Genomic DNA, 23,891 nt, shown 5'->3' on the forward strand with positions numbered 1-23,891 from the left:
AGGTGTTTGTCCTATATCTTTATCTTTCCCCATTGTCCTCTTTCTCCCTCTCTGTCTTCCGCTCTGTGTTTCTCTCTGTTCCCCTCATCCTTTCACTCTTCTATTTTATTTTAATTTTTAATTTTATTTAATAATTTAGCCAGCGCAAGCGAAAAGGGACGTTATCCCGCGGCACTTGATTTTGAGAAAATCGCACTTGAAGTAAATCAGCTGATTTCCGGCTGTCACGTTCGGATGACTTGCAACTGGGCGTTTTTCGGTGATACGTGATTTCTTTGGAGCTAATTCACTCTGTGGATAGCAGAGCCAGCATCCCACAGCTCCTGTAGAAGAAAACACTGTCTTAATCGACCCACGTACCACGCATTGGCGATCAAATATCGATCGATGGACCGCGTGACCTCCGCTGCACGCGCAGCATGCCCGAGCGTAAAAGACAAGGGAGCTTGCTTTCAGCGCAGCTGCCTTGCTCCCTTCGCTTTTCCCTGAGTCCTTGGGTTGGCGTGACTACTCACCATGAGCTACCGTAAACGTTTCACCGTCAACGAAGTGCCCATAACTTTGCTATCCGTGGATGGATTTCTAATTGGTTTTTTCCATGTGATTTGTACATCTTCTGGCTACTAGAATCTGTTGATAACTCAAAAAATGCCCAAAGTTCGGGATAATGTCCCTTTTCGCTTGTTCTGGCATTATATTTATACACTTCCTCTCTCACTGTTGTATTATTCCCTATCTGAGTTTCTCTCTCACTGAGCCTCTCTCTCTCTCTCTCTCTCTCTCTCTCTCTTTCTCTCTCCCTCTCTTTCTCTTTATCTCTCTCTACTTCCCGCTCTGCCTTTCTCTGACTTATTCAATTTCTCTCTCTCTCTGTCTCTCGATCTAGCTCTCACTCTCTCTCTCACTCTCTCTCTCTCTCACCCCTCTTTCTTCCTTTCTTTCTGTCTTTCCTTCTCTGTCTCTGTCTTTCTGTCTCTCTCTCTCTGTCTCTCTCTCGCTCTCTCTTTCTCTCTCTCGCTCTCTCTCTCTCCCTCTCTCTCTCTCTCTCTCTCTCTCTCTCTCTCTCTCTCTCTCTCTCTCTCTCTCTCTCTCTCTCTCTCTCCCTCTAAATCTTTCTCTCTCTCTCTCTCTCTCTCTTTCTCTCTCTCTCTCCCGCTCTCTCTCTCCCTCTCTCTCTCTCTCTCTCTCTCTCTCTCTCTCTCTCTCTCTCTCTCTCTCTCTCTCTCTCTCTCTCTCTCTCTCTCTCTCTCTCTCTCTCTCTCTCTCTCTCTCTCTCTCTCTCTCTCTCTCTCTCTCTGTCTCTCTCTCTCTCTCTCTCTTTCTCTCTCTCTCTCCCGCTCTCTCTCTCTCCTCTCTCTCTCTCTCTCTCTCTCTCTCTCTCTCTCTCTCTCTCTCTCTCTCTCTCTCTCTCTCTCTCTCTCTCTCTCTCTCTCTCTCTCTCTCTCTCTCTCTCTCTCTCTCTCTCTCTCTCTCTCTGTGTGTGTCTGTGTGTGTGTCTGTCTCTCTCTCTATCTATCTCTCTCTCTCTTTCTCTCTCACTCTCTTTCTTTCTTTGCCCCTCTGTATCAGAGTCTCACTGTCCATCCCGGACCGGAGACCACCTATCCCATGTCCCAGTATCTAATAGTGTCTTTTTGGGCCCTCTCGTACGCATATCTGCTAGTGCAACAAGAATGGACTGAGGAAGCAGCAAGCGTTCCAAGTGAACAGTTTACCTTCGTGTTGACTCAAGCTGATGACTCAGGTCCATCAGGGATCATACCAGTCACTTGTCATCATGGTCATGACTAAGGAATTCATTTGTGGCCAGGAAACTGCACACTCGCAGGGTGAAAAAAAGCTGCGAGGCCAAACAGAAAAGAGTGTGTCGAGCCGTGATCAGGAAACGCTGAGTTCTACCGTGTAGATGCCAGGAACCCAGTTCACCAATACCTCAAGGACATAATATTATCTAGGTTGACATTCACCAGCGGATTGAGAAAAATGACCAAAGTTGTCTTCGAGAAAGGACGTCTTCTCCGCGTGTTTTACCGGCATTGAACAACAAGATTTGCTTCGGCTCTGGCGCTTTGCTGTGCAGACTTTACCGGGGAGTCGTAAAAATAACTGTAATTTAGGACTCGACTGTACATCGCGTACATCGATCAGCATTAACTCGGGTGCGTAGCCGGTATGACTGCACAAGCTCTGGTTTCGGGGCCATCGCCATTTTTCAAAACTGTGGTCGACGCTTTTTGAATTTTGTATGGTAGTGGTGAGCCCTGAAATTGGAAATATTACCAACAAATAACACGACTGGACAGAGGATCATGATCTAAAATTTGAAAGGAATAACTTGCCCCAAACCGGAGTCATGAGGCTACAAAACCTACATCGCCAGTTCAACCTTTTTTTATAGTTAATTGGCGTTGAATCTGTTGTGTTTCTTTTCAACAAAATAATGTTTGAACAACAGATGGCTCAAGTTGGTAATGATTGCTGCTTCTTCTACTACTCGAGCTGCAAGAAGGGTCCCGCTTGTTCATTCCGACACAGTGCCCCTGCGCTTGGCAAGGAAGACGTCTGTCAAGATTGGGCCAAAGGAAGCTGTATTGTTCCGAATTGTGCACGTCGCCACATGGGAATACATGTAAGTAAAGTCAGCCTGTGTGGTTGCTTTGCCTGCACACTCTCTTGCCTTTTTTCTGGTAGGGTCCAGAAACTAACCGTGGTTGGTCCCCTGGGGAGGGAGAAAGACCCAAGTGCCATCAGTATGTGTGGCACGTGGTGTTAGCTGCCTTTGGAGTGAAAAACTTGTCAGAGCCTACTAGGTCCAGCCCGGTTCCATAGCTTAGTGGTTAGAGCATTGCTCACGACAAGCAAGTTCGCGGGTTCGAGTCTTGGTGGGTCTGGCGATTTTTTCTCTTATCAGGCAGTTCACTTCCCCAACTGAACCTTTTGATTATTATTAGTATTAATATTATTAAATGTCTCGGATACTGAGCCAATACTTAGAGTACATCTAATTAAAATAGAAGAAGTTACATGGGAACGGTTTACATGTACGACGCAACGATCCACGACTGTAACAAGTTTTAAATAAGCAGTCAGAAAGTGCTGTAACAGGACACAAAACTGATATGTTAATTGAGAGGTCGAAATCGCAAAGCCTTTCGCCGATTTTGGAGAGTTCCATAGAGAATCGCCGAGAATCTACCAAATCTTCCAATATCTCACCCATTTTGAAGCCAATATGCCAACACTTCATATAGCCTACATTGTATTTTCAACTAGAGCTGAAACAAGTATAGCAATTCCGGCTGAAACAATTATATCCATTACTCATTACGCGGTCGATAACTCCAATCAACAAATCGTTACGTTATAGGTTTTTTCGTTAGGGACTTTGAAAAGCCACGTTTGCGTGATTTTGAATAACGTGCCGCTGTGAGTACGCACTACGCAGTTGCCAGGGGCATAGTCCATATCCTGAAGGTCAATTCCCTTCAAAACTGCCATGTTTTGGATCTCCCCTTTCACCCCTGGAAATTTGTTCGTATTGTGAAGACATAGCTTGTGGAAACAAGAGTTTTTTTGTACAAAATTCTGACTCTTATTGCTAACGACTATAATCGATTAAGGTGGCAGACTGTGGCAGACTACCGAAAAATTCGCGAATTTTTTGGTAGTCTGCCACCATGCAGCAGGCGCCGTGCAGCAGGACTTTTGCCAGCACCCTCGTGACGTTGCAGATATGTGGCTTGATTATTGTAGTTGACGTTGATTTAGTGACTTTGGCAAGTTTGAGTCGTGTCAAGAAGTCAGGTAGGATTCAGTACTAGGCAGTAGTGGAACGTGAGTGGTAGTCTTTGCCGGTTTCTGAGGGTATCCAGGATTTGGTGTGCAGCGCCACTGGAAAACAGGTGGAGAACAAAAAGAAACGAGGAAAAGGACAAAACATAGGGGATGTAGGGACGACGTGCTGATGTGCTGGGAGCAACTCAACCGACCAGAGGTCTCGGCATCAGCGTTGCAACTAGGCATCGAAAAATGGGTGGGGGTTGCACAAGAACAACTGCAAAACAAACAGAAGCTAGAGAATACCACAAAAATAATAACTTGGTGCGAAATAATGAGAAGAAAATAATGACGCCCCAAAGCGCTAAATACGAAATTAAGAAAAAGAAAAATCATAAACCACAGTCATTGCGCTAAACTGCACCAAATAATAATTTAAATTATAACTAAACCGGGTGGAAAACCAAGAAATTATAACAAGCAAAACAAGCTACTAGTAAATAAAAAATTAATAATAAAAAGTTAACTAATAAAAGGTAAATGAAGCCCAATATCACCAGCATAGCCAAACCAAGGAACACGACCCGTGCCATAATCAAGAGTTCATCCGTAGAAGTCGGTAGCCATCAGCCAGTGTTGGTGCGTGAGGTACTTATGGACATCTTTTTTGAACGTATGGAGCCGCTTCAAGCTGAGTGGAGCCCTTACAATTTCGCTTGGCAAGCTGTCATACTGAGATGACAGAAAACGGGAAAGAGCTTGCTGTGGACGTCCCAGCACTGGATGTTGTATGAAAGGTACGACCTCGTAGCACGTGCTAAACCTAAAAATATTAATTAACTTAGCTCTGTGGGAGTCTGTGAGAGAACGCCCACTCGTTCCGTTGTGACAGATTCCAGGGCCACGTTGAGGGGCCCTATCCCACCCCCCATGGCTGCTTCTGGACTTGTTTTAGGTTTGGGACTCGCGCACGGACAGAATGGGCACGAAAATGTGAAAAAATTGTAAATGCATTTGTTTGGCTCCTGGGTGGCTCGCACACCGTGGCACTATGGCGGAAATTTGAGTTTTTCCGGCCTGGAAAGCCTGTCAGTGAGGCGCAAGAACTTGTAAATCATGGCCTGAGGGCCACCATAGTGGCAGTAGTGTGTGGTCAAAATTTCACTCAAATCCATTGAGAAACAAAAGTTACGGTCAATTGAATGCCATATGAAATTTATGGGTAGGCTGCCCCCTTAATCCATCATTAATCGGTGGCGCTACACCTTTCCGGCACCGTCCCACGCAAGCACACATATCTGAGCAATGGGTAAACAGATTCTTATAAAAATTTCAGCATTTACTTCTTGGATATACCCGTTGCAGAAACAGCAAACATAAAGCCAAAGATGCCATCTATCTACTGTTGGCATACATGTGACGGATCTGTTCGCAAAATCCGCCGAAAGGTTCGCCTGTAACCACAATATAGAAGACCATGCGTCCTATGCATAAAATGAGTGCCACTGCAGTGTCTCACGCACACACACATGGCAAGACATTGAACCAAAGAAAGGGGACATCAGCAAAACAAGCCAGCAAGTGCAGGAGATTGAAAAAAAAGAGCGATAAGCGCAAAAAATAACAAAAAGGTTTGACCTCTGCTATCATAATCATATGAAGAGCAGCCCTCTGAAACTTCGGTTCGATGTCTAGCTAATGCTTCACAGATTTCAAAAATGTATACTTTGCTGGGTCTGCAGGCCACGATTATCTCAGTAGCCTGGTTAAGAGTTCTAGGAATAGCCAAAAAAGGGGAAAAATTGCAGTATAATGCCTGTATTTACAATCTGTGTCCACCACGCCAGCTATTTTTTATAAGGCCCCAGTCTCATAGGTGAGACCTTTGTCATCAACAGTTTGCTCCTCCACACCCTACCTCACTCTCCTTTGCCTCTGCCTTGCACTTTTCACTTCATCTGAGGATTTCCTGGCTGCATTCTTGGCTTGCTCACGGTCCAACTTCTCAAGCGCTGTCCGCGTGTAGTGACCAGCTGTCAGGCCCATCGCTTCAAGAATCTCCTCCAAGGCCTTGTTCTTCTCGTTGAAGCAAGCAGTGGCTATGGCAACAGCTGTCTGGACAGTCCTTCACAAGCAAAAGCCAGTCTTTGGACAAATCTGCCAAATGAGGCCATTGATGCACTCGTTCCGATTCTGAGTAGCGCCACGCAAGCATTTCTCGAGAAGTTGCCTCTCAGTCAGCCGCAAGTACACAGGCTGGTCCAGGGGGCAGAACTGATGCTGCGGCTTGTCATCTGTTGAACACACAATGCATAACCAATGCCCATATCGCGCGTGCCATGCCTTTCAGGTCATTGCTATGTCCACGTACGTTGGCAGTATACTGCTCCTTGCTGATCTCATGTTTGCTCAGCTTCCTCTGGAATATTGTGCACTGCTGGCAGTGCCGGGAGAGGACTTCATAGTCGATGACTTTGCCAGTATCCCACGAGATGGCAAAAAACGCTCCATGTAGGGAGGTAAAGCCGCTTCGCATCCACGTTCCGTCGTAAGTGACGGCAATATCCGGGGAAGACGCCAACTCCTTGGCATTCGCAGCTGCACACTCATGCTGCTGGTGGCAACAAATCTACCGGCCTTTGCTAGTACCTTGGTGTGCTTCTGGTATGCAGAGACATTCATGGGAGCAGGCGTATTCATGACAGTGCAGAATTTCACAAGGGATGCCCACGTCCTATCCATGTCATTGCAGTAGCCAGCTTTCTGTTCACATCCCAGCAGTGCCCACTCTTCTTGGACATAGCTTCACGGCTTTCAGCCTCGCAGCTGTCACAGGCCAGCGATAGAGTTGAAGCCAATCCTTCACGACGTACTTCACATAGTGTAAGGGTGCCATGGCACGCTGAGCAACAGGCACTATCAGCAGGTAAATTTTGTAAACATTCTAAATAAATAATTCGGCTCCCGGTCGTAAGGTAATCATCACGCTCATCTCCAGAGCTGTCGCTGTCACTGTCACTAGATGTCTCATTCTCACCAGAATTAAACTGTTGGACTTCGGCATCATCCCTATCTTCTGGCAACACAGAAGAGTCCTCTGCCACGACAATTTTCGTGATTTCACTCGACAATTAAATTAATTAGCGATTGATTTCCATGGAATTTGCGCTTCTGTGGACGACCAGGACGGCCTACGTATTGCCTCTTGCCCATAGTGATCAAGGAAGGTTCCACAAAACAGATGAAAGCCAACAAAGCAGCTAAACTGATAAAGAGCTACAGTTTGGAGATTGCTGAGATTGGAGATTGCTGGTATAAAAATATTTACCAATAATTTGAAGTACGACATGCGCACTGTGTATGGTGACATGCGCACTGGCACTGCTGATGCCGATGCTCTGCGTGGGGCGCAGCAAGGTAAAATCAGGGAGATTTTCAGCCTTTCCGCGAAGTTTCATCGCTAAAATGCCAGCGAAATCAAAGTTACATGCAAAACATGTGTAATGTAAATTCTACTGCGTTAAAATTTGAATTTTTTGAATTTACAATTACTATTTTTGACAATAGCGGCCTTTGAAAGTCCATATCTTAAAAACTACTGAAGCAATTCACTTCAGGATGTGCGGTTGGGACCTACCCGGAGGATCTGGAAGCGAAAATGGGGTCAAAATTCGATTTTGACCCTCTGAAAGGAGCCAGAAAGGTGTAGCGCCAACTTTAAGCTAAACGGTAATAGAAAGGTGAAAATCCACAATCGTTCCAACCCTACCTGAGCCCAGTATATTCCAATTTTGCAGCCGATAATGAAACAATCAGCGGATTTTTCAGCCGAATCTGATGAATTTTGGTCATTTTTTGGGCCGAGCGAAAAGTCCTGCTGCACCTCTGCAAACTGGCCAAGTACAACCCACTACGACTGCACCCCAAGGAAATCCAGTCAAAGGTAAGCATTTTCGGTTTGCTGTAAGACTGTACTTAGCCCTCGTGCACAATAATAGCGTGTGTACGAGCGTGTGTACGAGGTACTTATTTATGTATATAGAAATCTGCACGGCAAAATGGCTGCTACACTGCTGTTAGTTGTATGAAGCAAGAAGGCCCATTTCACCTGAAATATTAGGAAAATCAAACAAACATGTTATACGTCCTTGGTACGGAAAGGGCTGCGGGAGTTGCGTTTTACCGGTTACTTGCGTACTCTTGCTCATGGAGAACGCAATGTTGCTGGATGCGGCGTATCTATACTGCTTGCCATGCATCAAGACAATCTATCATTGATGCTAACCCTTACTGTCCTATCTACTCTGCAGCTGGACCAGCGCAGGTGCTTCCACCTGATTTCAAGTTGCTGATAACCATACCTGGTGACAGCAGTGCACAGCGCAGCCCTACCATCCGGACTATTGGCAATTCTCAAGAAAGACTGCGACACGCCCCAACACAAGGGATTGCCACCGACTCAACTGCCGCTGACTCCAGAATGGATATGAGAAGAGCAACTCGAGCCAAAAGCCGATACCATTGTGTTCATGCTCGCGATCATCCAAATCAACAGCATAGATCTGGACCTGCAAGGCATGGTCCAATTCGTTTGTTACCAACGAAAAGGGCAGCATCTGTTCAGCAAAAAGACCAAACGAAGCCGTTAGCCAAACGACGCAGGCCTGAGGTACTATAAGAGTGAACATTCATTGGTATATCAATGAATGAGTTGTGTGTGCGTGTATGTGTATGTGTATGTGTGTGTGTGTCCCATATGGTGCAGTGGTATGTGCAGCGATTTCCAATCAATAGGTTGCGGGTTCGATTCCTGACGAATATGGTCACACACGTCTTTCTTCTCTTTCTTAGACTCTTCCTGATTTTTCTTTCATTCTCCTGGGTGGTTACCAACAGCCAGTGCATGCCGGAGGATGTGGTGTGATGTGTGTGCGGGAAAAAAATGAAGAAGACCAATAATATGGATTCACTGGCCAGAAAAAATCCCTTCAAATAGCTGTATGGTGTAGGCCAGGCTGAATAGTGACGGGCAATTCTTCCGCCTTGCAAGCTGTTGAATGGTGCAATCCCAGCACAAGTTGCTATGGCTTCTGCCGTAGCATCGCTATCATCCCCCCGGCGATGGGCGTCAAAGGTCAAAGGTGTGTGTGTGTGTGTATGTGTATGTGTGTATGTGTGTGTGTATGTGTGCGTGTATGTGTGTGTGACAGAGTGTAACTGTGTGTGATGTGTGTCTGTCTGTGTCTGTCTGGCTGTCTGTAACTGTCAGCGCATGCATGCACCAATATGCTTGCTTCTTATAGTGGCATTGCATTCATTTATGAAAAGGAAATATTTCATTTTTGCAGACATAAATCTAGAGCACAACTTGCTAATCCTTTCTTTCTGACGGACACATGCAAGGATATGTATGTCTTGGTGCTCAAAGTTAACAGATTCATATGTCATTCTTTTTGTTGACGACTTTGGCGGTGTCCTTTGAGGATCCCGGTCGTTTCACCATTAATCTTTTAGTTGCAGATCTTCAACCTCACTGGCGGTTACTTTGCAATATTTATTTTGCGTTCTTGAGTTACTGTGTAAACGTGTGTGCATCTCTTCCTCTCTGTGTGTGGCTGATTTGGGTGCTTATTGAACCTTAAAATGACGTCAGGTGTTCTTTTTCTTCTTGCCGGTGGTACGTGGCTCTGTGCCTGTCCTGTTTATGTTGCTTTTCATTGCAGGTGGAAGTTAAGGAGGATACATTCAAAGTTCAGTCGCTGAATAAAATTGGTCATACAAATTGTTTCACCAAGAAGCCTCTGTCAATGCCATCTTCATTTGCTCAGAGGCAGACATCATCATCTGCTCAAAGGCAGACATCATCATCTGCTCAAAGCCAGACACTACCATCGTGCCCTCTTCAGTCCAGTGGGGTGTCCGTCAAGGAGCTAAGAGCCAAACGCTTTTCCAAGCAACAGCAGCTCCAGCAGCAGCGTCAGCAGGACACAGAACAAGAACAGAGAAGAGAACCCTGGGCTAAGGTGCACGCCAGCACCAAGCCACTGCCTTTAAAAGCAACCCAAAAGGTACTACTTGCTTACATGTATAATTAGTAACTGTTGCAGTACCACCAATGCTACTGACAACTCCAGTGCACAACACTACAAGACCAAACTTTGCACCAAACTTCAAAGTAAAGCTTGCATGTGCACCACTATTTATTTTGTGCATGGCTTGCTTTCTTCATTTTTTTGTTGTCGAGCTGTTCCGGAAAGGTGCCATCCGTTATTTGCGCCTGTTATGTGTCAAATAAAACCAACAACTGCATTCATTGCTTTAAGGTGCGTGGTCATAATGTCCTACGGATTATGGTTTACGTGTTGCACTGTCTTTTGAATTCATCAGCCAATGCCAGGCCTCTCAGCTGTTTTAGCTGTCTCTTTCTCTCTGTCTCTGTCTCTATCTCTCTCTCTCTTTCTCTCTCTCTCTCTTTCTCTCTCTCTCTGTCCCTATCTCTCTCTCTCTCTCTTTCTCTCGCTCTCTCACTATCTCCTTCTCTTTCTCTCTCTCTCTCTCTCTTTCTCTCTCTCTCTCTCTCTCTCTCTCTCTCGCTCTCTCTGTTGCCATTCTTCTGGCTGCTCCATAGCCTGGTGATGTTCCAGCGACCCCACCAACGTCGACCGCTGCTGGTCTTCACATCAAGTCTTTAGATGAAATCCGTGCTGAGAAACGCAAGCACCATGAGACCACTAGTGACAGCACTGTATCTGCAGCAGGCACCTGTCAAAGGAGACCGGCCGATAGTCAGACTTCCACTATTCAAAGGAGACCGGCCGATTCAACCAGCAAGGAATCCCCATCAGTAGTTGTCAGTTCAGCAAGCAAGAGTGTATGTAGTTCAGTACTGAGTACTGCACCTACCAAGAGTTCCACTCAAGCGGTAACACCTGCTAAGATAACAAGACTCAGCAGTCATTCTTCTGGTAAGTTGTATTGCTAATGCATGCTGGTATTAGAAATGTGCGTGAAGACGTTAATTTTGATCTGTTGTCCTTTCCTGTGCCTTTTCTTAAGCGATACCTTTCTCTGGTTGTTTATTTGTGTGGCCTGGCTTGGTATTTACTGTATGGTCTTTGGGATATGTGCTACACCTCTCGTTACATTCGGATAGTGAGTCCTGCTTCTTTCTCGTGTGGCAAGACCATTTGCTTCAACACGGCTGCAGTGTGCTACAATACAATTTAAGGGCTTTGCAAATAGTTAACGCTATTCCTGACGCAGGGGTTGGTAGTAGGTGATCTTGCGTGTATGATATGTATGTTCCAGCATTCTATGGCTAATGGGATGCTATAATCTGGCTTGATCCATTGTAAATATATTAAATAATTATAAATGCTTGCTTCTTCATCTGCACTATTCAGCTAAGAAGGAAAGCCCAGCCACTACGAAGGTGTCCCAAAGTGAAGGAAGTGAAGTTCCTTCCACTGCTGATACTACTACTATGAAGTCTGATGCCAAGTCTGAATTTGATTGGTAAGTGCTTGTTACGGGCTAATTCTCATCACACTGTGCCTTACATGCCATTCCTTAATGTGTCCGAGTTTTCACACTGCACATTTTTGGATTCATGGCGCGAATTGAATTTGCATGGATTCAGCGGATTGAATTTTCCGTATTTTATAGGCAACTGTATGGTGGGTCTGACTTACTCATCTCCGACCGCTTTAGAAGCTGCATCTGCACCTTGATCCTTGAGGGTGATTCGGTTCCTATGGTTGTGAACATTTCAGTCTACCTGAGTCCCATGCTAGACGTAATTTTTCTTTTAATATTCCGTCATTTTTGGGATTTAATTATAAACATGAGTGGTTCAGTTATTACTACTGCAGTCACAACATGGTAGTTTGAGTATATCACATCCAAGACATTCCCATAGCAGTATCTGAATGTCCCTTCGTATTGTCTTACCGGCTGTAGATAACTTCTTATTCTTTTGACTGTTCTAGGCTCGATGACATCAACCTGCTGGATGACGATGCATTTGAGAAAGCGATGAAGGAATTTGTTGGTGACGTAACCTACGTCGACTTGAATAAGCCAGATCTTGACGAAACAGTCAACAGCGAAGATCTACTCCTGGAAGCGGAGCTGATGATTTAGACTAAGAGAAATTTTGTGTATTGTCAGAATGCACAGTGTGCTCCTCATTTGCCATGCCTACATCATGCCCAATCGCCTTTGGGGATATACACCCGGTTTTTTCCCTCTCTACTGCGTCCGTCGGCGCGAGGGTTTTTTCCCGGCTGGCTCGGTCCAGGAAAATTAACCTGGCGGCCCCAAGTTGTTTTGCATCATGCCCTATTTCAGCTATCCGCTGGCACACGTATTTGGGCATCTTCGGCTAATGCTTGATTATATTACTCATAATGCTTTGAGCGCTGCTCGTTATATCAGCATAATGTTATATCAGCATAATGCTAATTTGAATGCTCGCTTTTCACTTTCTCGCTGGCTGTGTTGGGCAGAATCATGTGCCAACCTTCACTACATGTATATTGCATTGTCATTTCATTCAGTACAATGCGCACATATAATTATGGTCATATTTTCGACAACGCTGCTCAAACTTGATATGAATCAACTCACCTACTCCGAAGCCACATTCTGCCAGTCTGCAATGGGTTCTGAGACAGCCCGGAAGTTGAAGTTGCTTTGAAGGATGCTAAGGAACGTTGAGTTCCCAGCTCCTAGACAGCAGAATACCAAATTGGAATGAGTATAGCTCAGACAAAGAACTGAGGGTAGAGAGTAATCAGTAATGCTAGATCAATAAGAGACAGTCATGCTTACCAATATTACCCTCGATCGTTGTTGACTCGTGGGCTGCATGCGTAGGCCTAATGAGAACGGAATACAGTAAAACCTGTCAAGGCGACCACCTGTTCTAGAAGACCACTGCAACCAGAACCCAGGGGTGATATTTCCAGTTATTTTACCCTGGATAAGGCTACCACCTGGTGACAGAGACCACATATTGAAGGTCCTTTGACCGGTCGTGATAGACAGGTTTATGCCTCATTTCTCGTTGGCTGACGTAGGAAAGAAACGAGAATGTAGTTCTTTTTAGTCTTTCTTTTGCATGACGTAACATTTGCTGCTCGCAAATGCGAGATATTAGGAGCATGCGCCCCGGCTGCGGCATTCTTTTTCTTCTTGCTTTGCAAGTGTAGTGTATTTCTGATCCCGTTTTTTCAACGTACTTTCAGGATCCTTTTAGGAACATGCCTCCCCGTAAAAGGACCCGTCGTGTTGCAAGCGCAGAACCCGCACGACTGCAGGCTGACGCGCAGCGGAACGCGATCGAGGTCCATGCGGCGGCGGCACGCCTGGAGGAGCAGGCAACTCGCATCAGGCTGCTCGAGGCCCAAATCGAGCTCGAAAGGGCCAGGGCCCCGGAATCCCCACGCGGCAGAGGTCGCAGACGGAGACGTTCTCCGTTATCGTCGTCATCGTCGCCATCGTCGTCGTCATCATCTAGATCATAGTCGAGTGCCAGCAGTGCATCGCGGTCACCCCGCCCAAGGATCCGGAGATCCAGGTCCAAAAAATTCAAAAAATCAAAAAGTTCCAACAAGAAGGCTCGCCGTCATCGCCATCGCTCGAGTGCTACGTCAACGGGCCCCAGTAAATGGAGGAACGTGGCGTATGAGCACCAGCACACAGTAAACGCCCGGCTCCAGGAGCGCCTGGAGAAAATGCGGAGGGCACTGAAGTCCGACCGGCTGAGGAGCGTAACGAAAAACCTAAAGAAAGGAGAGGACATTCTAGAGGACAGGCAAGAGTGGCTCGCCGTCGCCGATACCCATGGGTTAGAGGTGGCGAACAAATTTGTGGAGGGAGGGGAAATCCTCAGCAGTGTGACCTCCGCCGAAAAGAGCAAGAGACTGAATGCGGCCGTGCAGTCCGTGGCCATGCAGCGGCCCTTTCGGAGGGGGGGGGGGGGGTGGGCATCCCATCCAGGTTCGGCAGGGGCGGGGTGGTCACCCCTGAAGCAGCCGCACGAGGGGCTGAGCAGCCACCACAACAGCAGTCACCTTCTGGGCCCAGCGAGGCACCAAGGACGCAACCGGGGAGAAACCCCATCCAGCCTGGCCCCAAAGTCTGCTTCCGTTGCGGCGAGCCAGGCCACTTCATCAATTTCTGCCAGAAGCTAGCCGCTCAGAAATAGCTCTGAGGGCTGTGCGGACGGACTCCCCCCTGATGTAATAGATGATGAAGTGTATTCGGTGCTGAGTGTCGTTGACGAGGGGTGCGTGGCGGGCATGTGTGAATCTGACGATCAAGGGGAACTAGAGGGGCAAGGGGTGGTGGTGAGCAGTTTAGCTAGGTGCAAGCCATTTTCGGAAAAAATGGGGGCATCCGAATTTGTGCCAAGGATCATTTGTGAAGGGTATCTACTCCCGTTCGTGCAGCTACCAAGGCCGAAAACTGTAAAAAATCACAGTAGCGCTCAGTGCCAATTTGATTTTGTCACAGATTCAATTAGAGACTTGATGGAAAGAGGGTGCATAAAGGAGGTCAAGAGTGAGGAGGCAGTGATTTGCAGCCCTTAAGGCGTGGTAAATAATGGAAAAAGTTAAGATTCATTTTGGATTTGAGGTACGTCAATACTTATCTGGCGAAATTTAAATTCAAAATGGAAGACCTGAAAACAGTCGCAAGAGTCTACGAAAAGGGTGACTACGTGATTACTTTTGACCTGAAAAGCGGGTACCACCACATTGAAATTGCACAGGAGCATCAAAAGTACTTGGGGTTTAAGTGGTTTAATGCGGAGGGAACTATCACAACCTACTTATTTTGCGTGTTACCGTTTTGCCTCTCCACGGCTCCTTATGTTTTCACAAAAGTGACACGTGTTTTACTGCGGCGTTGGAGGGAGTTGGGCATAAGATGTCAGCTCTACATGGACGACGGGTCTGGTAGGCACTCTACTGTCGATAGGCCTTGACGGATTATGCTAATATTTTCGTGAAAATAATTATGCTTTTCGCATTGCTGAAAAAAATGCAGAATTATGCTATTTTTATGCTAAAAGTTATCATATTATGCCGCATTATTCTCACATACATGTATGCTGCTAATGCATGATGGTTCTGTGCAAAGTAGCAGGGGAATTTTTTTGTAGAGGGCGTATTACTGTAGTAGCAAAAGTTCAACGGGATCAACGCACCGTCCGACCTACATGTAGCTACGACCATCACTGATTGTAGTGGGCTGGACATGTTATCAAGGGAGTCGTAAACCTACAAATTCCTAGTGCATCTACTTGTACTTGTACTTGTAGAACATATACGATGTATGGAATTTGATGCGAGCAGGCGGATTATTACAATTTTATGCGATTCGTATGCAATTTGCCTCGAATTATGCGATTATTCGATTTTGGTAGGAATTATGCGAAAAATTATGCTAGCATAATCCGTCAAGGCCTAACTGTCGAAGGGGCAAAGGTGGTGGCAAAACAGATGAAAGCTGATCTCTTGAGAGCTGGGTTTGTGCCCAATGAACTAAAATCCCAGTGGGAGCCATCACAAACGGTCGAAATGCTAGGCATGTGCATTGACCTCAAAGAGGGTCGAATTTTTGCGACAGAGCGCAGAGTGGCGAGGCTTAAAGAGTGCCTAGCACGGTTGAGCGGTCTAGCAGCGCCACCCGCGAGGGAAGTGGCAAGGCTAGCCGGCTTCCTGTTGTCTATGTCGCTTGCGCTCGGGCCAATTTGCCGTCTGCGTACCAGGGCATTCTACAGCATGCTATTGTCTAGGAGTTCTTGGTACGCCCCAGTGAAATGGCCGGATGCGGCAAGGTGCGACTTGGAATTTTGGAGCACGGTTTTTGAAGACTGGCACGGCCAACCATTTTGGAAAAACTGCCCAAAGGCAACGGTCCTGACCTGGTCCGATGCGAGCGACTCTGGCTGGGGCGGATTTTTAGTAGACGGCAGTGCAGTCGAGGTAGCCAGAGGAGAGTGGTCCAATGAGATTTTGAATGACCGAAGAAGCTCCACGTGGAGAGAATTGAGAGCAAACGCGTTGGTGCTTGAATCATTAGCACACAAACTAGAAGGAGGTATCTGCATTCACTGAAGCGATAACCAGGCAGCTGTGCACATTATCCAGGTGGGCAGCAGAAGGGAGCATTTGCAAAGGGAGGCCATGCGAATCCTCCAGGTGTGCATGAAGCACGGAATCCGCCTGATTGCCGAATGGGTTCCCAGAGAACAAAATGAACTGGCGGACTACTATTCGAAAATAGTTGACACAGATGATTGGTGGCTAAACCCGGCTGTTTTTGAACAAATCGAGCGTTTGTGGGGTCCCCATACGCTAGATTGCTTTGCGAGTCTGAGGACGAAACAGTTAAAGCGTTTCAGTTCAAGGTGGTGGAATCCGGGATGTTATGCGATCGATGCCTTTACGGTTGATTGGTCAATGGAAACGGTGTGGCTTACACCTCCGTTCCACCTAATACCCAGGGTTTTGAGTATGTTAAAAATGTGCTGCGGCCATGGCACACTGGTCGTGCCTAAGTGGGTGTCAGTGGATTGGTGGCCAAAATTACATGGGAGGCAAACCTGGAAACCATTTGTAGTAGTAGTAGTAGTAGTAGTAGTAGTAGTAGTAGTAGTAGTAGTAGTAGTAGTAGTAGTAGTAGTAGTATTTATTATTTTACTAGGGCAATCCCCACAGACTGTGAGTCTTTTTACAGGGTACCCTAGGCAATTTGTAAAAGAAGTTTTGGTGCTACCCCATGATGAAAACCCATTTCTGGAAGGTACCTGCCCTTACAACTTGCTGGGGGGGGGGGAGGGCAAGCAATATTATACAGAAATGCTGGCTTTAAGAGTGTGCATGAAGAATAACTGTTGCTGATTTGCGTACTGACACGATTGCTGTGGTTTTGTGGCGCGAGCATATGTGAGTGCACGGTGCAAGAGGCATTGTCCTATGTTGGTGTTCAGGGAACACCATTGCCTACAGGGCAGGAGGCAGATGCTGCTGACAATGTCATAATCCGCAGGGCGGACGGATGCTGCTGCTGGTGATGCCGATGACGATGTTGTAGCCCTCAGGGCTCGGCAGACGCTGCTGCTGATGCCGTTGTATAATGCTCTTCAAATGATGCTGATAGCTGCTGCAGATGCTGAAGCCGACGCTAATGCTGATGACTCTGTTGACAGGCGCCTCACGTTATGATCTTGTGTTCATGCCTAGAGCTGAGGGCGGTTCAAGTGGAGCTAACCCAGGAGCTCGTGAACCTATCCAGGAAGATTCCAGAAGTCATGTTGGCGAGTAGGGCACCGGGAACAGTGACCAAGTATTTGTCGACATTTCAGCGCTGGCAAGAGTGGGCTAGCAGTCAAGAGATCCCGAGCGTACCAGCCGAGTCTTGGCACATATGTTTGTATGTCGTGAAGCTGCTCCAGGAGGCACGGACAGCGTCACCAATAACATCCGCTATTTGCGCGTTGGCCTGGTCGCACAAGGTGCGAGGCCTACCGGACCCCACAGACAACGCACAGGTTCGGAACCTAGTCCAGGCCTCCAAACGACTGCTGGCGGCGCCGAAGAACCGCAAGAAGCCGATGACGAAGCAGATGCTAAACCTTTTTTCGATATTTTGGCTATGTCTGCCACCTTCTGCTGCTTACTGCGGCAATGTCGCTCCGAAGCATTTCAAAAGGCGTTTTGCCTTTTTTGCATCACGTTGGCATCATTACAAGGTGATAAACTCAGGCTTCACAAAACAACTTTCCAGTAGAGATTGTCAGAAACTCTTGAGGAAACTCCGTAACTCTAGCCGCAGGACTGATACGCACCACCATCGTAGATTATCCTTGACTCACTCTTGTCCTAGTTTGCGTTGACTTTCAGATCCGCTCAAATGATCTTCAGCGCGATATTCCCGCTCCTTTCAATTTTTGATTTTTTTCTGGTTCAATTTCATCCCACTGTTCCGACTCTGACACATTTTCAGGCATTTTGGCCCATTTCATATGACTTCTTGCCATCCCAACTACCTCCGTCATCATCCATACCTGGCTGCTCCAACTAAATCACGTGACTAGAACTGAAGTGGAAGGAAGATCGACTAAGTAGACTAATATCACTTTTTTCCCTCAAAATAGCCAAAATTGTGTGCGGTGATGTTTACCGTTTTACAGTGGGAGTCAAACCTAGAAGGTATTGTAATACACTGTAGTAGCTACTGCAGCGGTAGCTGACTAGCTTGCAAGAATACTGTACTCTGTAGCATTTTGACCAGCGCAACAACACAATCACAGTCATCATTGTTGCCAGATTTTCGCCTAGTATTGGATAAGCATGCCATGTTGAACCATGTTGAACCATGTTGAACCATGTTGAACCATGTTGAACCATGTTGAACCATGTTGAACCATGTTGAACCATGTTGACCTACAGGTACATACATGTTTTTCGATTTTGACAGCATGTTACAAGGCGAGGACGCGTAGTGCACCTGACTACAACCATAACCCGGTTGGCAGAGTCCCGGTCTTACGACCATCTGAACCGTAACATGCTGTCAAAATCGAAAAACATGTTAAACTACCAAGCAAGGCTTCTGTATATAGGTACATACATGTACATCAAGCATGTAGATTGTAGGAGTGCTGGATATAGCCGAATTTTTTTTTTTGGATATACATTAGAAATTTATTACTCAAATTTTGAAGATCAAAAGGAAAGCTTTGCAATAATAACAACAATAAAACGTAGCCTGTAGAATGTAAAAAGTCACTGAGTATCCATGTCCAGTATTTATAATAAAAATAATCTGCTGCAATTTATAGATTCTCACATGCGAGCAACCTGGGCCTCAGCAACAACCAGCTCAGAAGACTCCGGATGCCGAACCGATCGCTCACGGAAAAGACCCCATGAACCCCGCAAACACATGATGCATGATCGCAACAGGGCAAATGAGAGACGGCATCTGATGTAAGATATTACGTGGGAGTACTGCTCCTTCCTCCTTTCCGCTCTCAATAACGCGATTCGGCGATAGAGTGATGTCGCCGCTCTTCCCATGCCACCACTTGCCGACAGCACAACAGGCATGAACGTCGCATGCTCCACCTCTCTCACGCTCTCTTCATAACATCGTCGCTTTTCTTTTTCATGGCGCCAATGGACAGTGGTGTGTGGTGCAGATCGATTTGAGCGTGCATGAGGATTAAAAACCCGTGTATCAAGTAAAGTACGCTCAAAACGACTGCCCCACAAACCACTGACCGCTACATCAAGCCGCGCATGCTCCTCCACAATAGCAGACCTGTATCTCATTCTCTCTCCAGTGAGTGGCTGCAGCTCGTGGTTCAATGGAGACATTGTGACAGGTCTCTTGAAGGAGAGAGGCTGTCACATCCCGGTTCTCATTATGGCGGATAATGGTAAGCCCACCAAGGGGACATGACAAGGCATGGTCAATACCATTGTCCCGTCCACAAGAGCAATGAGTTGGTAACCTCGGCGGCATCCAACCATAACGGAGGCACAAGCCGTCCATGAACTCAGCTTTGCTCAGTGAAAAACCATACTTTTTCAATGGACGGAAAGTCAGCCAACTCGAGGCGCCAGGTTCACGGGCGAGGACAATGGTGTGTCGCAAGGCGTCCGACGCATCATTGCTAATAGATGGGAACAGATGGAGACCATGATTCATAATGTTGCTGGAGACACCACGCCTCAGAGGGCTGCGGACTACACCACCAGTTTTGGCTAGTCTGTTAGTTCAGTAGTCGGCATCAAAAGCACCCATAATGCCAGTTTGCTGCAATTATGCCACTTTTATGCTCGGCATGCAGTGCTAGTTTACTAAAACCAGCATATAATTCTACTGATAATTTTACCATTAGCCGCCGATGCGTAGCAGTGAAACCTGTCGAACACGACCGCATAAGGGAACTTCAAAATGTGGTCTCTGTCACCAGGTGGTCGCCTTGTCCAGGGTCAATTGACTGGAAATAGCACCCATTAGTCCTGGTTGCAGTGGTCTTCTATAACAGGTGGTCGCCTTGACAGGTTTTACTGCATTCCGTTCTCATTAGACCTACGCATGCAGCCCACGAATCTCGTTAAGAAAGTAGCTATCTAGGGTAATATTGGTAAGCATGACTCTCTCATATATACAGTCGTCCCTCTCTAATCCGGCACCTTTTGCAACGGCATTTTCTGCTGGATAAACAAGGGTGCTGGATTATGAAATCCTCCCCTCCAACCCGGCCCGGATGTTATCATACATGTTTGTGTCCTACGTCAAAACGTAGGGATTTTCTGTGTCAAACCAAGTACTTTCTGGAATGCATGTCTATAAGTTATATGTAGGACTCAGTGACCAGTCAAGGCCCCATGACCAATCACGGTCCCCGTGACCAGTCAAACAGTCACAAACCCCCCATGACCAGTCACAAATTAGTTTACCAGTCACAATGCCCCATGACCAGTCACAAATAACCATACATGTACATGTGTAAAGTACACAGTTCGTGACTGCTCGTAGAGTGCTTCGTACTGCAGGATTTGTTGTGGAAACTATAAGTCCCTATGAGCGGTCACAGAATACAGCTGTGACCACTATAATTCCATGCGAACAGTTACATGCGGAATGTACAGTTGCGACCACTCTTTCTCTGTGAGTAGTCACAGGCAGAATATAGGTATTTCTGTATCACAAGAGAGATTGGAAGGTTTGTCACAACTCTGAGTTTCACGTATTACAACGATCGCCAGGCAACTGATGGCTCCTAAACGGGCAGCCTGAACATAAGGGGGAGTAAGGTGGGAAATTCTGAGGGGTATCATAGGCGACGCGTATCATAGCGCAAGAGTCAGATGCAGGCGTGAAGTTGCCAAGTCTTCAGACTTGGGGCTATGCAGCAGCAGTTCCAGCGTGAATGACATAGAATAGAGCTGTGGACTTAAATGCCAAATCCACACATGCCCACACCATTACACACACATACACCCACACTCTCTCCCTTTTCTCACATACACATAAACTCACACGCACGTATACGCGCACACACACACACACGCATTGTCTAAATCTCTCTCTCTCTCACACACACATTCATTCTCTAAATCACACACACACACACACACCTGACCTGACCTTTGATGCCAATCGCCGGAGGCGATGATAGCAATGCTACGGCAGAAGCCATAGCAACTTGTGCTGGGATTGCACCACACACACACACACACATCCACACACATTCTCTGTCTCTCTCTCTCTCTCTCTCTCTCTCTCTCTCACACACACACTCACACATGAGCATGCGCGCACACACACACAAACACTCACGCGCACGCACACACACAAATAGGCAGCGGGACTACCAGCTAGATTGACGTGACCTTGCGGACAAAGTTACGGAGGTAGAACTTTTTTTCATGACGACACTTGGACACAAGCAATTCTGTATTATTATTTTATCTCTTTTCAACCAATCCACCAGACGAGAAGAGATGCGTAGACGGAAGAACCGTACTCTTGGTGATACTGATCACAAACACGATTAATTCCTCCAGGCCATTGAGCACCCAATTCTAAACCTTATCTAACCAAAGTTCTTGTCAATCAGCATGCCAGTTCAAGAAAATCTCGTCAGACAATACATATCGATACATGTCTGGTGCAGTCTCACTAAAAAGCAGGCATCGCAGGCTACATTCGCACCAGCAATCACAAGAATTTGTAGTGAGTGAATATTTCTATAAAATTAATAATTAGAAGGAAAATACGTAATGGACAAATGAAGATGTGGAGGATCGCCCAAAAACACTGACAAGGAGACAGTAAACGGTACACAGTACTCGTATGCATGTACTTATAATACACGTTATAGCAGCACAACGAGAAAGACCATGTAGATCTACCATAATGTTACATCAATACATTTTACAGAGTTATTTTGGGAGTAGGAATGAAGATGTGTTCGAAGCAATAAACTGCGTAAGCACTACGTTGTTCCACAATATTGAAATACAGTTTCCTGCAGTCAAAACAAGACACTCACACTTCTCTGGTCTAGGTCGCCATTCTTATCGCTAACATGACTTGATTTAATTTCTTACGATGGTTCTTGAGAATGGATCAATGATGTCTTGAATAGACGTCTTCCCTGAACGACTTCAACTGAGAGGCAGTTTCAGTTTCAACAAGCTGGACATTGTTTTCTGTGGAGTCTTCCACAAGAAAGACAGAGCTACACACACGAAGGTGCTTGATGTACTCAGTACCTTCTTGGAGATGAACATATTTTCATTTCCATATTTTCGTCTCTGCATCGTCGACGATGTCCACTTCTGACTCCGTAATCTTGTCACCCATCCTCTCCAAAAACACAAAGCGAGTGCTGCTTGTATGCTGGATCAGTTGAAATCAGTCTCCGTTCTAGCAAGATCGGCATGCAAAAAATTACTTGACTGAAAATATTCCGAAAATAGCTTTTGTGAACGACGAAGTTTGTTCTTCAAATAATTATGATGAATAGCACAATCTACTAGCCAGAACGTCCTCTCAAAGAGATTCTATCTGAAGCCTGCAAGATTTTCGACCACCCTTCGTTTTGGAGAGGAGCCCACACACACCAGACTCGAGCTACATGTACAAGTAAACTACGCGGAAATCGAGAGTTGATCGAAATCTTTCTTCCTCACTTCTGAAACCAGTGAAGGAAAAAAGTATGCTGATCGCGTGAATGCCTACAGTTGAGTCGTAATATTTTGACGTGGATCCGGTGACCGTTCACAGAGAAAGTCGCGGCTGTTTGTGACTGGTCATCGGGATTCAAACTGGTGTGTGACTTTATGACTGCTCTTCGGGGATTTGTGACTGTTTGATTGGTCACGGGGATCGTGATCGGTCATCGAGACGTGACTGCTCACTGAGTCCTACATATACACTTAGGAATATCCTATGTGCTGGCATGGGATATTCCCAAGTGTACGTTGCATGTGTTGTGTATGTTACAATGGTCCCTGACAGTCTGCGATGTACAACTGCTGGATGAGAAAATCGAATTATGTACAGTTTGAGTGATTTGTTGCAGAAAATTGCTGCTGGAGGCGGAATTCAAGTGCCGGATTAAAGCGTAGAAAATGAACTGAAAAATCCGTTTTGCCAGAAAGTGTGCTGGTTTGCAAGGGTGCTGGATAAACAAGTGCCGGATTAGAGAGGGACGACTGTATATTGATCTAGCATTACTGATTACTGTAACAGGTTTAATCAAACTTGAAAAGTAAGAGGCCTGGTTGAGCGTGCCTCGACCAGTTATATGCAAAATGTGATAGTATACATGTGGCAATGGCGCCAATGAAGGTGCTAATAGACAGGCGTAAGACGCATGAGGTGCGAGGGAGTGTAAAGTTATAGAGAACAGGGGAAAACTGTTACATCATCCCCCTCCTATGGAGAGGAAGGAGCTTATAACCCAAATGCTCAAGTGGAATAGAGTACAATAAGCGCAAACACGTGCGAGACGAAAAAAGGCTTGAAGTAACACAATAAGACGACTGAAACTCCATGCAAATAAAGTGTAATAAGCTCAACAAATGTGTAAGGTGAAACTAGAAGTTCAACTGCAAAACTCAGCGGGCAGAAGCCAAGGTTTTGTACTTCTGAAGTGGAACAATGTCATTACCAGATTCATCCAACAAATAATGTTCAGGCTCCCAAGTGGCATCAGAGTAGCCTTGCCACTTGACTAGGTACTGAAGCTGATTCTGCCGGCGGCGGTGACTGAGAATGTTCTCCACCACATAGCGGGCATGACCATCAAGGTCCGTGATAGGCGGAGGCGTAGGCTGTCTCCTATTAGGAATAGCGTTCTTCTCGTAGGCACGGAGTGCCGACACATTAAATACCGGGTGACAGCGGCTGGTATGAGGCAACTTGAGCTTGTAGGCATTCGGGCCGACCACATGGGTTATAGGAAAGGGGCCAAACCACTTGGGGCGTAATTTATGGGATGGTCGGTCCCGAGCTTCAGGAGTCAGGAGGAAATCCCGGTAGACCATTACCAAATCTCCCACCTTCAGCTTTCC

General features: G+C 46.3%; 2 protein-coding genes across 2 annotated transcripts in view; one reads left to right on the forward strand and one right to left on the reverse strand.

The window, feature by feature from the left end:
* LOC135810946 (zinc finger CCCH domain-containing protein 11A-like) overlaps positions 1 to 23,891 on the reverse strand; it is a 56,263-nt gene that overhangs the window by 11,276 nt on the left and 21,096 nt on the right. The window lies entirely within an intron of this gene.
* On the forward strand, positions 7,655 to 12,390 carry LOC135810945 (sialidase-like). Its single transcript, XM_065324323.1, has 6 exons — positions 7,655 to 7,720; positions 8,088 to 8,446; positions 9,501 to 9,845; positions 10,406 to 10,742; positions 11,181 to 11,292; positions 11,766 to 12,390. The coding sequence occupies exons 2-6, from the start codon at positions 8,258 to 8,260 to the stop codon at positions 11,917 to 11,919; spliced, it is 1,137 nt and encodes a 378-aa protein (XP_065180395.1). The 5' UTR covers positions 7,655 to 7,720; positions 8,088 to 8,257; the 3' UTR covers positions 11,920 to 12,390.

This window comes from Sycon ciliatum, chromosome 2, assembly GCF_964019385.1.
Source record: "Sycon ciliatum chromosome 2, ocSycCili1.1, whole genome shotgun sequence".
NCBI lineage: Eukaryota > Metazoa > Porifera > Calcarea > Leucosolenida > Sycettidae > Sycon > Sycon ciliatum.

What these genes read in the sequence shown, in the direction of transcription:
- LOC135810945 (XM_065324323.1), top strand. Translation starts at nt 8,258, where the DNA reads ATGGATATGAGAAGAGCAACTCGAGCCAAAAGCCGATACCATTGTGTT. An exon ending in ACTCAGCAGTCATTCTTCTG is followed by an intron (nt 10,743 to 11,180) that starts GTAAGTTGTATT and finishes TGCACTATTCAG; the next exon opens with CTAAGAAGGAAAGCCCAGCC. An exon ending in GCCAAGTCTGAATTTGATTG is followed by an intron (nt 11,293 to 11,765) that starts GTAAGTGCTTGT and finishes TGACTGTTCTAG; the next exon opens with GCTCGATGACATCAACCTGC.